At 50.8% G+C, this 16,045-nt stretch overlaps 1 protein-coding gene across 1 annotated transcript in view; it reads right to left on the reverse strand.

Annotated features, from left to right (window-relative positions):
- RECQL4 (RecQ like helicase 4) overlaps nucleotides 1–16,045 on the reverse strand; it is a 39,737-nt gene that overhangs the window by 7,327 nt on the left and 16,365 nt on the right. The window contains exons 11-22 of the mRNA XM_084848539.1: nucleotides 15,908–16,000; nucleotides 13,548–13,684; nucleotides 11,042–11,125; nucleotides 10,257–10,445; nucleotides 8,797–8,979; nucleotides 7,147–7,339; nucleotides 5,866–6,143; nucleotides 4,699–4,836; nucleotides 3,576–3,732; nucleotides 2,287–2,416; nucleotides 1,296–1,468; nucleotides 481–667 (exon numbers count right to left, since the gene is read on the reverse strand). Of these exons, the coding sequence (XP_084704665.1) occupies nucleotides 481–667; nucleotides 1,296–1,468; nucleotides 2,287–2,416; nucleotides 3,576–3,732; nucleotides 4,699–4,836; nucleotides 5,866–6,143; nucleotides 7,147–7,339; nucleotides 8,797–8,979; nucleotides 10,257–10,445; nucleotides 11,042–11,125; nucleotides 13,548–13,684; nucleotides 15,908–16,000 (1,942 nt within the window). The remainder of the gene's footprint in view (nucleotides 1–480; nucleotides 668–1,295; nucleotides 1,469–2,286; nucleotides 2,417–3,575; nucleotides 3,733–4,698; nucleotides 4,837–5,865; nucleotides 6,144–7,146; nucleotides 7,340–8,796; nucleotides 8,980–10,256; nucleotides 10,446–11,041; nucleotides 11,126–13,547; nucleotides 13,685–15,907; nucleotides 16,001–16,045) is intronic.

A 16,045-nucleotide genomic window follows, 5' to 3' on the forward strand; every position in this document is an offset into this window, starting at 1 on the left:
GCCTGCTTCCAAGGCAGGACTGTGGCTCTAGGAGATTGGCATCCCCAAAGGAGCCCATTTCTTCACCTCTGCTTTGTCCCACCTTCCTCAAGCTTCTTTTCCTTTTAGCACAGGGATGCTATCAAGATCCAAATTAAAACAAAAAAGGACCTAAATTTGCACAATGTGTTCCAAGCTCGTGTGGGAGTTCCCAAGAACACAATTCAGAAATGGAGCCCTGGCACAGCAGAAGGGACGCAACATCCACTGCGCGTTACAGGGAAGGCAGCTCCCTCTCCCACCCCACAAGTGGCTGGAACAGGAACTCTTCTCCCTCCCCACTCCTGCAACTGGACCTTTCACCCTCTCACGCCCAGCATCTTGGATGCAGCGGAGATATTTCTGGGAGGGAAAGGCTAGCAGGGCGTTTGCCAAATATCCAGCCACTCTCTGGTCCCCCGAGCAACAGTGTTTAAGCAGTACTGGTTTGCAGCTACCAACCTCTGGAAGGCCTGGAAGCACACTTGGAGCTGGCGGAGGGCTGCCTTTTCACGGCCCATCACTCGGTGGTACAGGAAGTCACACACAGAGTCCAGCTCCTCATCAGTGAGGTCACCGTAGGAGCGCAGGTGAAAGGAGAGCTCGCTAAACTCCACAAGGATCCTGCTCTTCCTAGGCTCCTGGGAAGCTGATCCACAGGAGGAGGAGAGAATTGTGAGTGGGGTCCCTGTGGTTCTCAATCACTGTCACCCACAGGGCCAAGAAGACTTCCACAGTGCAGCAGACTGCGGGGGAACCAGGAGGCATGCTCTGAAGGCCCACCCCCCATCCCCACCTGCTCTGATTAGATATGGCAGGGGTTCAAAAACTCTAATCTATCTCAGTTTAATCTGATTGGGGCTCAAGTCCCAATCCAGCCCTCCTGGGCCCCCAACTGGGCTCCCCACCTGCCTATACCCCCTCTGTCTGGCCCCACCCCCTTTCCACCAACCACTAACCATTTGGTTTCCAGGCTTTTGCATGTTCCCCACCCATTTGAAAGGGTTGAAATGCCTCTCCTACGTTATTCAGAGCTTTCAGCTCAGGTGTGCTGAAAATCTGGCCCCGCCCCTTTTGCCTTTGTCCCCGCCCACCCCTGGAACCCAGCCCCCGTGAGTGGCTCCAAAGTGAAATTCAGCCCTCAGGCTGAAAGAGGCTCCCCCCCCCACCCCAAAATAAGGGATGGGTGGTGAACAGGATGCAGCTTCTCTAGAAGGCCCGCCCCAGGATGGCCCTTTCCATGCTATCCCGCCAAGTCAGGATCCCTGTTTGGCTACCCTTCTGCAGCTGTGTGTCCCACTGCAGCTGACGGAGGGCTCGTTTCACAGGCAGGACCTCCCAGCCCATGGAGTCAGCCAGCTCAATGACATTAAAGTCCACAGCGCTGGTGTGAGTGTGACTGGTCCCTTTCAGGTGCTGCTGGGCCAGGCAGACTGCAAGAGGAGGGCACCTGTGGGAGAGAGAAGGAGGTGGGGGGTGGCAGGTGAGAAGCCCAAGTGGTCCAGCTGTAATCAGGAGGGAGAGGGCCAAGGTGTACCCGGCAAGACTGGTGCAGGGATGCAAGGAACATCAGGCTCCTTGGATATCAGTCAAGGCTCTGTGTGTCTTCTGCATGATCACACTGAGCAAGCATGGCATTCGGCATGGAACACGGGTCTTTTAAAAATAAGATTTCTAGCCCTCATGGCTACAGAGCTCAGCAGGAAAACAAATGTGCCACGTCTGTGGAAATCTCAGAAGCCTGGACGGGGGCTGGGGAAGAGGGCTGTACAGAACGGCCAGTGGTTTGCAAAGCTCTTTACCCCACCCTGCCCTGGCTACCAGAGACAGAAGAAATGATCATTAGGATCGTTATTTCAGTTTGTATCCTACTTTCCTATATGGAACCATATTCAAAGCAGCTACTGCAAAAACAAATGTGAAACAACAATTAGAATGGTTAAACCATTCCACACGCACAACTACAAAATCTACAACCATAACTATAATTTATTGGTCTATTAAAAGTGGAAATGAAGCCACCTCATGAGAATGTGCTTTGCCTGCATCAATTAACAAGGAAGCATAATCTTCAGAGTGGTTTTCAAGCAGGAGGTGCAATGCAGCTTTGCATCTATCAATGCCTGTAGTCCGAACCCTGGACTTGAGCGATGCCTGGGAACAGTCTTGTCCCTGGGCCCCTCAGCTGCCCATCCAGCTCCCCTCACTGTCTGCTGCTCTACTCCCTGCTTAGAACTAGCACGTCAGAGGACTCTCTCCCTGCCTCACCTTTGAGCCACTGCCCGCAGCTGCTGAGGGCTGCCATAGCACATCACCCGGCAGGACGAGAAGGTGGGGTGCAGGAGCTCCACCCACTGGTGGGGGTGCAATTCCAGGTAGCACAGAAGTGTCTCGATACCTGAACGAGGAAAGAAGGCCACTATTCAGGTGGGGGGGGCACTAGAGGATGTATTTGCTGCTGCTGTACACCCCTCTTTATAATCCTCTCCCTCCACACAGACAAAATCCAACTTCTCAGGGATTTATGCCATCTGTTTACAAAAGCAACCTGCATCTAGTTTAGAGTAAAAATAAAAACAAGCAGGGGACAGAATTGGGAAATCTCCCCCTGCCCCCAGCCTCAACATCTGACTGTGCTGCAGAGGAATGGTGGGCCAAATCTGAGATGAGCTCCCTCTGGCCCCTGGCAAGAGGGACTTGCAGATACCAACAAGGGCATAGGAGGGCAAGTGCATGGGGCAACAGACTGGGGGCAGGGACTCACCCCGCCCCACAGATTAATGGTGGAGCAGGGGAGGTGTGGGGAGTGATTAGAGGGTGGGGAGGCTGCCTCCTCCATCACCAGGCACAACCAGGACATTAGGGGAGGGGAGGGGAGGGGAGGGGGGGAAGCAAGCATCAGCCCCTGACAACCGTCATGTGAGTAGAGATAATATTTCAGCAGTGAGTGGCACATGCGTTCCTGGGACTGTGGCAGGCAGCTAGGGGAGTCGTTCCAGGAGCCAGGGGCCCAGGCACAAAGGCTGCCCTTGGAAGATCTAGTGGGAAGATGGTCCTGCGACTGCGGCCCTCTCCTTGGAAGCAGGCTGATGGCTGCAGCCAGGAGAGGGCCAGGGGAAGGCCGGCTCCTGGCCAGGCTGTCCCCAGGACCTCCTCACCTGCCTCTGAACAGGGATGGCTCTCCTGTATCTGGAACAAGCATGTATTTTGCAGCAGGCCCCATTCAAACAGGATTGAGGCCAGAATCACAGAATCATAGACTAGTAGGGTTGGAAGGGGCCTATAAGACCATCAAGTCCAACCCCCTTGCTCGGTTTTGCACAATTTATTCTGCTGTGGAGATTCAAGGATTTTTTTTTCTTTTTTGACAAGGAAGAGGTTGACGAGGCAAGGTTAGCGAAGACAGGTCACAGCAATCTACTCAAACCATCCCCCCTTCTGCACCAGCAAACCCACCAACATGCAAAATACCCCTCCTGCCCCCCAACTTATAGGCTCATCTCTCATCGAAGACTCTGGGAAGACAGTCTCTGATTCTCAGTGTCAGGCCACCTCACCTTCCTCTCGGAAGTCCAGGGCTTCCACAGTTGGCTGGATTGGGATGGCTCTCTCGTGTCTGAAGCACACTCTTGGTTGTCCATTGCCTGGGTCACGCTGTTCCTCCAGGCCTCCTTCCAAGGCAGCCAGCATCTCCGCATCCCCCACCTCACCACCCTGGGTGTAAAAGGTGCCTGTATCACATATAGGAGACACCAAAGGAGGGCAGCAGGGGAAGGAGGGGAGGGGGACATGCTCTGCAAGGCAACCTCTTTCATCTGCAATCTTTGGCTTAATGTTGCGGGCTGCCAGAGTCAGCTGTGCGCTATTGGCCATGATGCCATCCAATTGTACTGGAATAGCCTACTCTGGGGACAGAGTTTTATGCTGATGAAGGAACTGGCTTCTTCACCCCCTCAAAGGAGATGGGCTAGTACTCTTGAGAGGATTTGATGGACCAGGAGAAGAAGCAGGAGAGACAAGAACCTTGCTGACCTGGACTGGCAGCTGACAATGAACCTCAGGGATACTAGCCTTTCTGGCCTTGGGAGTAGCCAATTCTCCCCTGTTCTGAACAGGTCGTCTTGAGTTTAGCACAAGGTCATTCCTGTGAAGTTGGTAGCACAAGATGTAGTGATGGCCCCCAAACTGGTGGGGATTAGAAATATCTATGAAGGATAAAGCTATCAGTGGCTGCTAGTCCCAATGCCTATACATTATCTTCAGGACTGGAGGCAGCATACCTCTGTAGACCAATCACTGGGGAATCTGGGCAGAAGGGTGCTATTGCATTCATGTCCTACTTGTGGGTTTCCTGCAGGCGGTGGGTGGGCCAGTGTGTGAACAGGCTGCGGGACTAGATGGACCCTTGGTCTGATCCAGCAGGGCTCTTCTTGATCTTAAGCTGGCTGAAACGGTGGCTGCATTTTGGGGGCACAGACAAGCAGTTGTTCGGGTGCCTTGAAAAAAAATTGGGATTCAGCCATGCATGAAAGCTAGATGGTTCTTCACCACATACCCAGAGTCAGCTCATATACCCACAAAGACACACCCAGCCATGCTGGTTCTCAAAAGGCAAAATGCAGTTCCCAGAGAAGTCTCTGGCAAGTGTCCTCTGGCCCCGCCCCGCTCCTTTTTCCTGACCTTGCCGAGCTCCTGCTGCTTCTGGTGAAGTTCTCGGCACTTGCAGCCAGGGAAAACCTTCTGCACGAGCCTCTTCACTGTGAAGAAGTCGACTGTGTCCGTGTAGATGTGGCGCCTCAACTCATGCAGATCTTCACCCTGGAAAGGGAGAAAGCCAGGAATGTGAATTGGGGGACAGGGGGAAAGATCCAGCGAGAAGCTTCTAATCTGGACCGAGCGGCCATCACTTGTGCAGAGCCTACCTGACAGGGTAGTTGTGAGGATAAATGGGGATATCGAATGCTGCCTCAGGTTTCTTGGAAGGGCACAATACGAACGGCATGCCATAAATACACCCTGCATGGTAATGCGCTCAAGGCGGGGCTCCCTTTGGTGACTGGAATGTTCTGCTAGCGCTGAATGCAGCCGCCTGTCTTCTGGCAGGTCTGAGTCACCACAAGCACATTGTCTTAGTGCTCCAGTGTCTGCAGTGGCTCCCCACTGCTTTCCACACACGCTTCAAAGTGCCCGTCTTAACCCACAGAGACCTGAGCACCTTGGAGGCTACGTATGTCAGGGACCACAATTCCTTCTCCTCCCCCATGTTCCACCATGACCTGAAAAACTGAGAAGGGTGACTTCTGGATTGTACCAGTTGAGGGTCAAACATGCAGAAGGGCAGTCTCAAAGGCTGTCCCTTAACCGTGCAGCTCCCTGCCTCAGAGATTTGCCAAAGTCCCAGCCTGAGTATTTCCCGGAAACTTCGTAAAGCCTGGTTTTTATCAGTAGGAGCGACGCAGGAGTCAAGATTGTTTTAGCCTGTTTTTATAGAACTGTTTTTCACTGGGAATGTGATTCTGTTGTTTTTATGGTGTTAGGTTCTTGCAACTTGTTTACCTGCCCCAAGTCCCAGGATGGGGAAAGGAGGAAATGGAAAGCAATTCTCCTTCCACCAATGCTGCACCTGGCCCTGCTTCTGATGCTCCCCATAGCCACTGCCCCATTGTGCAAGCTCTTTAAGGGGGGTCACTGACTCCAAAAGCAAAATTTCATGTTCCTTTGCACAGAATGTGATGTGCAGTGTGTGCGCACGTGCGCCTACCCACAGGCAGCCTGGCTTTAAGCCTTGAAGCAGGAGCGATTTAATTCCTCCCAGAACCTCCCCACAATAAGCCTCACAGGCCTTACCTCTGGGTGCAGGAAGAGGTGGCACTGGGCCGGCTTGCCATCTCTTCCCGCCCGCCCAATCTCCTGCACGTATCTCTCAAAGTTCTTGGGCATGTTGTAGTGCACCACGCCACGCACGTCAGACTTGTCTAGCCCCATGCCGAAGGCCACTGTGGCCACTACGACTCGCAGCTGGCCAGACATGAAGTTCTTCTGCACCCGGCGGCGTTCAGCAGCGGACATGCCTGCGTGGTAGGCATCGGCGATCCATGTCAGAGGGCAGCGGATACTCTTTTTAGCTATGCAGGAATGGAAAGAGAATGGAAGCAAGGGTCACTCCACAGCCCTAACGAACACGCCCTTGATGGAACCCAAACCCAAACCAGGGATTCAAAGAGGCTGTTAAGAAGCTGGTTGCAGACCTTTGTGCCAGGAGCAAGGTCATTCTGCACAGCTACTTGGCCCCCAAATAATTACAAGGTGGCATCCCAGCTTTGGAATGTTCTCCCTTCCCAAGGAGGCTCATCTGCCATCTACTTGGATGTCATTTCAGCACCAGGCAAAGATCTTTTTATTTTCCCAAGCTTTTAAAATGGTTTAATCTAATCTGTTTTATCTCTGCTCATGGTTGTACACTGCGCTTTTAGAATATTGCTGCTTTTAGGATGTTGTTTTCAGCTGTTTTGATAATTTTTTTGGTAAGCTGCCCTGGGAATTTGCCTGAAGTGCCGAGCAGATGTTTCTGTAATAAAAAATAGATCAGCATGAGCCAGCACTTCCTAGGAGCCTGGTCCCAAGTCTTGTGAATAGTGAAACACGTTCCCAGATGTCTTGCCTATAATCCCTTTTTGGAGATATTGTTTGTACTGACCATGCATTAAAGCCATCCATAAGCTTGAATGGCTTCTGGTTCAACTTGCAGAAATACGCTGGTGCCTGTCAGGAAGTTGGGCATTACTTGAATCCATAGGTCTGCTTTCTCACCCAGCCTCCTGCATCTCCTGTCTTGCTGGCTGCACCTACATCCGGGTCCAGACATTCACCCTCTAAACCGCCCACGACAGGTGCATATGCCTCTGGTTTCTAGCAATTTGAGTTGCATTTTAACTGGATAGTTTAGCTTTCTCAAAATCTATTGTGATCAACACCAGGCCTTGGGATGGGGCAAGCTACAAATAAATACATTTTTGACTTAACATAGGAACAAGTACAACGAAGTGCAGGATTCCTGCCAGTTCTCATGTTTCCCAGCCACACCATTTTCCAGCCTGGCTTTCCCAGTAATCTTCAGCCAACTGCCACCTTTTGCTTTCTTCCTCTTTGCAGTGAGGCTTTCCTCCTCCTCCTCAGCATTGGGGGGTTCTTTGAGCGTCACACCCTGGAGACACGTGCGGATGAGCGCTGCAATGCGGGCCGTCTCCTCCCGGCGGGTGCAATAAACAATGACCGAGTCCAGGCTCCCAAATCTCTCCCCTTTCAGCAAGCTCACCAGGGCCTGTAATTAGTTGAAGAGAATCAAGCTGCCAGCCTAGAGATGCAGTACCGCTTCCCTGGCTACTCTAGGGAACGTTGCACCTACTGCTCAGTTTAAGAGAAGGGAGTGCCAAGAGACGTTTCTTATCTGAGAGACAAGGGACTTTCCAGACTGGAAAAACACATCCTATCTAGGTCCTTTTTATTGCACTGATATCCTCCTGCCCTTCCTCTAAGAAATGTGGATCAGCATAGTCACGAAGAGTCAGAAGCGACTGAACGAATAAACAAAACAATTCTGAAAAATAGAGACCCCCACAAGGCCTCCCAGATGGGCGGAGATTTGAACCAGGATGTTTTCCATCTCCAAACCCAACACTACCGCTCTCCATTTACCCTGGGACTACAACCCCCATCATCCCCATCACTGACTGTACTGGCAGGGGCTGATGGGAAGTTGTAGTCCCACACATCTGGAAGGTACCAGGCTGGAGAAGGTAGTTCTAGCTACTAATACCACGTGCAAACCCACGGTTTCTTACAAAATCTTTCTGAAAGTTTTCATCTAAAAGTGGCATTGGCTTCTGCATAGGAACTAAGTAAATCTAGTAGCACGGCATGTTGCTGTAGGTCATAAAAGGAAAACTAGCCCTGTTGAGTCTGCCTAAGTATAGTAGAAGTGCGGCCATGTGTATTCTGTGCTAAAATAAAATCCAGACTGCAGCAAGAAATGTAGATACCTACAAGCTGTTATATAATGAAAATTAGGCCAATTTGCATGTATTTGCTTACTTGGCATAATTTATTACTGTTCTGGTAGTCATGATGTGATATGGGGCAAAATAGCATGCATGGCAAGCAAGGCTGCTGTGCTCTTCAACACAAACCCAAAGCTAATGAAAACCCAAATAGGATTTTGCCCTGAAACATCTCATTCAAAATATTTTCCTAGAAAATCCAGGTGCTGCAACAAGAATTACTTAACTGCAAATTCATATCACGAACAGACACTGAAATTGCTTCTTTTGGTGTAAAACCTTGGGAGTGGGGTTACAGGTTGTGGAAATCTTTGCCAGAGACCATGACTAAAGAGATTAATATGAACCAGGAACCCTATTTACGCACAGGGTGAAGCAGGCGCAGGGCTGTGCTCCTGGCCCTGGCCTGGACTAGCCCTGCCCTCTGGCATCTGTGTGCTGGGTGTGGTCGCCTGCAAAGGAACTCCTCTGCATGAGCAGTTGCTTGCTCAGAGGTGCTCCACATGATTGCGATGCCTGTGCAGCCAGATGTCCTGATTGCACGGAGCCTGTATGCGTGAGCAGATGTTTATGAGCAGGGGCTCCTTTGCAGACAACTGTGCTCAAGAAGTGGATGGAGCTAGTCCAGGAGGCAGTGTTGGGGGTGGACCTAGGAGCTCCCCCCTCAACACACTCACACACTCTGGCTGTAGGGAAGCAGCTGGCTTGGCCCCAGACTTACTTGGTCCTTGTTTCTGTCTGTAGAGACTGAGAGATGCAGGTTTGGAGGGACGGCAGCAGAACGCACAGCAATGCCCTCACCCTCCGCGACGCCCAAGTGATGGGCCACGTCCCGTGCCGTAGAGAGGGTGGCGGTGGCTGTCAGGCCCAAGAAGCAGCGCACGCCCAAGCGATCCCGAAGAACCTGCCAAGGAGATGTTGTTATAGCCAGGCCTCCTACTGTGGAGAGTGTGGGAGGCCAAAAGCTCCCCCCACATGTCTGGGCAATGCTGGAGAAAGCCAAAGTGCTGTCTTTGTCCCAGGCACACTTGCCCCTTGTGCGCGTGCATGTGCAAGCTTTCATGTCATATACAACAGGATGGAAAGGGAAGCTAATATTCAGTGTGAGAAAGAGAGCAAGGTTGCTACTTGTGCAAAAGTTTGAACTCACTTCAGATAAAGCAAGCCTTCTCTGACCTGGTGCCTTCCAGATGTGTGGGGCTGCAATTCCCAGCCAGCATGGCCAACATATCTGAAACACTGAGCCAAAGACTGAGGAACACAAGAACTCCACTAACCCCTTTTTAAAACCAGGTTAGGCATATTTAATTCCCAAGCAGTACTTTGAGAGATGGTTGTACAGCTTTCTCTTGAATATAGGTGCTTACATTTCTCAAGCAAGGGATCTTATTCCTAGAAGACTTGAGAACTTAGGCATTTCTTCACTGGGTCAGCCTGCTCAGTGACGAGACATCAAACCTGGATTTGCAATCCTACGTAACCCTTTAAAAAGTATTTGCTTTCTTCCCCCTATGTCCATAGAAAAGCCCAATGCAGGACTTTAACCAGAATTTAATTTCTGCCCAGACAGAGAAGTATTGGGGGCTCAGCTCTGCTGGGAATATACATCACCACACCTAGAACCTTGGTCCCAGGTGTGTGGGAGTGGTTGTAGATACCCTGTGGTGAGGAAAAGGCACTCTGCGCATGCTCAGAGTCCTACCTGGTCCTCATATACTCCAGGGCATTACTTTTGACCCCTTCTATGTTTCAGTTTTTAGGACAAGTCCAGCATCATCTCCATGAACTTTTCCAGGCTAACAAGACTGAGAGTGCAACCAACCACAAGCAGTCTAGTCTTGCTGCTTTTAGTATCTCCCCTGAAGGGCAACACCCCAAGCAACACAGAGCCACATACTGTCATTTTTGCAACCATTAACAAGCACAACGGTTGCATGAAGTTGGTGACAGCTTTACCAGCCCCTATGGCAAAAGCTGGGACTTTCTCAAACGTCAGGGACCACTTTGTCACGCTCGATCTTCCGTTCTGTAAACTGGCCCCAAGTCCTTCCCAGAACATTGGCTTTTCAGGAGGCTGTGCTCGCTTTGTAAACTTGCACAGCAGCAGCAGCTGCACAGGGCTCAGCAATTTCCAAAAGCCTGCACAAGCCCCTCCTCAGTTACAAGTCCCCCCTGCCTTACCTTACAGAGCCGCAGGTAACACGGGCGGAAATTGTGGGACCACTCCGAGACACAGTGGGCTTCATCGATGCAGGCAAAAGCCACTGGAGGCAGCTGATCAGCAGGTGGGAGGCAGCTGGACCCCGAGAAGCCTCCCCCAACCAAGGCCTCAGGGGAGAGCAGAAGCACCTGGACCATCCCGGCCTTTACCTGCAAACATCCAAGCCCAGCCAGGCAGCAACAATTATTTCCATCTTAGCCTAGCTTCAAAAGTTCAGCCTCTGCTTTGTTTGGGGTGCGTTTCTCTGGACCCTCGATAGGCATGATTGGTTCCTGTTTCCTAGGACATCCATTACTACTGTTCTGAGCAAAAGGCAAGAGAAAAGTTCTCCTGCTGGCCTCCTGCCTCACCCTTCTTTCTGTCCTGCTTTTGGTAACCCTGGTTTCATCTGTGCTTTGTACCAGTCTGGAACTTTAAATTGTCTCTCATTAAGAGACTGAGCTATGAATCAGGGAGTCCCCAGTACGAATCTCACCTCTGTGCCATGAATTTACTTGGTGTCCTTAGGCAAGTGGCCTCTCTCAGCCTCAGTTCCCCCATCTGCAATATGGGGGAATAATAAGACTGACCTACTTTACACAGTGCTGTTGCAAGGATGAGAACGCTTGAAAGCGCTATAGGAATGTGAAGTATGATCATATTTACTATTTACAAGCTCCAAATTAGAGGCTGGGGGGAGTTCAGGATACAGGACCGTCCTGCAGGTACGGCAAGGAGGCAGTGGCCTCGGCATCAGTTGGCTCACCCTGTCTATAGCAGCTTCTCTCTGGGTCTTGGACATGTTGGAATGCATGCAGACTGCTTTCAGGTGCTGAGGAAGGCCGGAGACCTGTGGGAGAAGCAAAGAAGGCGCATCACTTGAGGGACAGACAGGGAGGGACATGGCACTGTGAAGACAGGGGCGCCCTCTCCATCAGCATCAATGGAAGCTGCTGTCTTGCCAGCCTCTCCTCCTGCTTCCCTTGAGGAAAAAAACATGCTGAACGGACTCTAGAACCAGGTGTGTCGAGCCTCTTTCAGCCTGAGGGCCAAATTCAATTTCAGAGAAGCTCTCAGGGGCCACATTCTGATGGGGGGGGGGGCAACATAGCAGCATATTTTAGCTTAAAACTCTTCCTGCCACTAACTCAGCCTTAGGAGAGGCTGGGGGATGTTGACCTGGTGTTGAATGGGGTACGGCTACCCTTGAAAGACCAGGTCCGCAGCCTGGGGGTCATTTTGGACTCCCAGCTGTCCATGGAGGCTCAGGTGTCAGCTGTGAGCTGGACAGCACTGTATCAACTCCATCTGATACGGCGGCTGCGCCCTTTCCTTCCTGACCATCTGCTCCCATCGTTAGTACATGCCCTGGTCTTCTCTCGTTTAGACTACTGTAATGCGCTCTACGTGGGGTTACCCTTGAAGACGGTTCGGAAGCTGCAGCTGGTACAGAACGCGGCGGCTCGCCTGATTAAAGGCAGCCGCCGGCGAGATCACATCACTCCAGTGCTGAAGGAGTTGCACTGGTTACCAGTTGTTTTCCGGGCCAAATTCAAGGTGTTGGTTTTGACCTTTAAAACCCTATATGGTTCCGGCCCAGCCTATCTTAAGGAGCGCCTCCAGCAGCACCAGACAGGCCGCTTAACAAGATCAGCCTCAGATGGCCTTCTCTCTGTCCCATCAGCCAGGACAGCTAGACTGGTGGGGACGAGGGAGAGGGCCTTCTCTGTGGTGGCCCCCACTCTGTGGAACTCCCTCCTTAGGGAACTCCGTCATGCCCCCTCTTTAATGAGCTTCCGTCGTGCATTAAAAACGTGGTTGTTCAGGCAGGCATTTGGGGTGGGTTAGGGTATTAAAAAAAAAAAATATATGGTAAAATTTTATTGTTTTAAATTGTTTTATGGGGGTTGTACATCGCCCAGAGTGGCTGGGTGACCAGTCAGATGGGCGATTAATAAATAAATAAATAGGAGAGTCATTTCAACCCTTTAGAATGGGGCGGGGGGCAACTGCACAACAGCCAGGAAACCACCAAATGATTGGCAGGCGGGAGAAAGGAAATGACGCAGGGGGAACGGGGTGACTAGGACCCCAAGTGGGCCAGATTTGGCCCATGGGCCTGAGGTTCAACACCCCTGCTCTAAATTCACACGTGCTGCCATGGTCTTGTCACCAGTCTCTGCATTGCTTTCCTGTCATTCCCTCCATCAGCTTTCAATGCATCTCTCTTTAGCATCTTTCCCTACTCTCTCAGCTTCTTCCCCTCCTACCTCTGTGACTCCTGGACGCAGCTACACCACCCAGCAAGCCACTTTCCTTCTTTCCTCCTCCTCCAAGTCCCTCCCCAAGACCAGCCACTGCCTCAGCAAAGCTTTTCCTGGTTGCCCGCCCCACACAGGCTTCAGCTGACCTGCTCCTCCATGGCCACCTCCCTCTCTCCTACCCTAGGCCACAGCCCATGCTTGAGATCTCTCCTCCAGCCTTGCTGTGTTGATCTAAGGCAGATTGTGGGCTGGGACTGTACCACTTCTGTGCTCTGTACAGCATCTAGTGTGCTGTTGACACTGAAAGAACATTGAGCAGTAGCACCCTGCCTATGAAAACGAGAGAGGAGAGACGTGGCTCTGACTCTTAGTTCAAGACCAAGACTTGATCTAGACTGGAGCTGAAATATGTCAGGAGACAAAGATGTGAGCAAATCCTTTCAATGGGAGTCCGCTTGCAAAAATAGGAATGTATATTCTTGTAGCCTGAACCTCTTAAGCAAAATTCCATATTATGGATACTGCTGCATACATCTGAAGCCTGCCTTCTACCAATTCAGGAAGCAACCACAGGTCCGGTCCAGTCCGGTATTGTTTGTCCTCACTAGCAGTGACTCAGGCAGTAGTCTTTCTAGCCCTGCTACCTAACATCATGACTTAAATCTAATCAAGAATTTCTTTTTGTACATGCCCTTCAAAATTAAATTTTGAAAACCAGATTTCAAATTTGTACCGACATGTTCCCTCCTTTAATTGATATCAGGTTGCCTTTGAATCCAGGCAGAAGCAATGGTTGTGATCCCTCCACTTGGAAAGGATCATATTTCAAGAAGCTGGAGGTTCTGAGAGAGTAATACCCCTGGAAGAACTGAAGTCACTGCCACCGTAACTCCTGTGGATACCAGAAAGGGACATCTGGAGCCCAGAGTGCTTCCTTCCCCTACTTTCCCTGGATCATAAGCAAGGAAATCACAACATGCCCACATCCAAAGGCATCTGCAAACTTACTTGGTCATCCATCAGTGACACCAATGGCGAGATCACCAAAGTGATGCATTTGGAGCGCTTGCTGTACAGGTAAGCAGGGAGCTGGTAACAGAGAGACTTTCCCATTCCTGTTGACAGGACCACCAGTGTAGGGAGCCCTGTTGGAGATGGGGGAGAATGAGGAAGGGCAGCAGCAGGATTGGCGGCTGGAGCTTCCTCTGCACTGGCCACCCTCATGCAGACTCTCTCTCCCTTTGCCTGCCCTGCAGACAAGGAGGCTTCAGCAGTGCACTCACTGCATTTGTGACGTTTTTATCCTGCCCATTCTCCAGGCAGCTCAGGGAGGTGGTGCACAGACCTGTCCAGTCCCAATTTTAGCCTCACAACCCTGCGCAGCCGGTTAGGTCAAGAGAGGGCAGCTTGCCCAAAGTCACCCAGTGACCTTTCTGACCGAGCTGGGATTTGAACCTGGCTCTCCCTGGTCCAGGCTGAATGCTACCCCACATTCTCTTTCATGCAGCGATTGCCACAGCTCCCTTCGGCACTAATGGCCCCTCACCTGAAACTCACTGTGCCGGGTTCAGAGACGTCCCACCCCCTCCATCTGTCCTTCTTGCAGAGCAGGGAAGCAAATGGGACCCACATGAGCATCATAGAATCATTCTATGATTCTATAATCTGGGATCAAACAGCAGGACAGGCGCTCCCACTGGGGAGACAGGAGGAGACCAGACCTCCAGGGGCTAGTAGCACTTGTTATGCAGTTAAGGTGAGCAGCGAGGGCTCCACCAACAAACTGCAGGAAGCCAGTCGAGAGACCTCTTCGAAGCCTATCTACCAGGCCAGCAGAAGCCCTGTGTGAGCACTTGAGGGCAGCGAGCTGTCCACAGAAGGCGGCTGCATGGGCGGTGCTGAAATCAGGCTGGAGAGCTGGCAAGGATGCACAGGGGCCTCTTGCACAGAACAGCAGAAACAGGGAAAAGCTGGAGGCTTCTCCCGGCTCCTGACAAAAAGTTCCAGCTACATAACACCTGGAGACTCCATTGTACATCTGAATGATTGGGGAATCTGTGCCATCCGTTGCCCAAAGAGACGAGAAGAGAAACGGGCATTGTTCCAGGTCATCTTTCCGCCCCACTTGTTTCAGAACAAGGAGCCACCCAGATATAAAGCAAAACATGCATTTTAATTGGGCCAGCTGACAGGCTTGAGACATAACAGCCACATATCCAGAGCATTCAAAAAGACCTCACAACTCAGGAAGAAAGTTGAGAAAGGCTGGATTCCCATGACCGCTGAAATTTACCCTAAGGCAGCCTTGTCTGTTGCCAACTGTAGCGTCAGAAGTATCCCAGAAAAGGCAGACAACTTTCCCACCAGGATTCATCTGGAATACCACCACATTGGTCCCTGCTGGTCCTTTGAACTGGTCAGAGACCAGCATGGACTGAAGCACCCTGCACATCTGGGCAGCAGGGGTGGAAACCAAAGGTGGCTATCTTCGCTTTTTATGTGTCTTGGGGAATACCATATTTAGCTGTTTGGGACAGAATCTACCACTAGAGAAAGATTATTTTTTACCACCTGAAGAGGGGCTTTGAATTTGAGGGTTCCATTCCCTACAGCCACTAGGTAATACTACACAATTTGGTTTTTTTACCTATTGCACCACCTAAAATTGATCTCCAGCTTTGCCAATATAAAGACCATCATGTTTCTCTTTACTTCTGCTCTCTATCCACCTAGGAACCTGTATATTTCATCCAAAGCAGGAGACAGATCTAGGTAACTGCTGGTCTTTACATTTTCAGAAATAGGAGTCAGCCTTCTTTGTCCCAGCATTCAAGGTCCCAGAATTTGTCCCAGAATTCATAACCTGATACCTGCAGCACCTATTAATTGACTAATTAATTCAATCTCCAATCTCCATCTTGAGTCTTGGTCTAAAATGAAGACCTCATGACCACAACATCTGGCCTAAATTTGGGGAGTTTTTTGTTTCTTCCCCCTCTCCTTGCTCTTTGTACCAAGTAGCTTAGCCTTCCCCAACCTAATGCCCTCCAGATGTTTGGGATTACAGCTCTCTCTGACCATGATGGGAATGATGGAACTTGCAGTCCAAAACATCTGAGGTCACCAGTTTGGCAAAGGATGTTGTAGCCCAATTAAGACTTCTGGAGAACTCAAAACCTTGCACACAATTTTGTGAAATTCTGGCGCACCCAATAAAGGTATATTATTCAAAACTGTGGATTTCAATTCCCTCCCTCTCGTGGACAAACATGGCTGTCCTTGCTTTTTATGTAAACCTTTCATTCACTTTGCTCCCAGTGACATGAGCAAGCATTTTGCCCTGGTTTAATGCAAGCAAACTGCCTTACCCGAGAGTATCCTCATCACTGCTGCTTCCTGCCCTGGCCGGAAGGAGGTGTAACCCAGCTCAGCCAGCGCTTGGAACACTTCAGGAGGGGTCTCTGCACAAGACACAGACACACACACACACACAGTCAGGAAAGAGA

This window comes from Heloderma suspectum, chromosome 4, assembly GCF_057233095.1.
Source record: "Heloderma suspectum isolate Gila_16-S chromosome 4, 16-S_ref, whole genome shotgun sequence".
NCBI classification, from domain to species: domain Eukaryota; kingdom Metazoa; phylum Chordata; class Lepidosauria; order Squamata; family Helodermatidae; genus Heloderma; species Heloderma suspectum.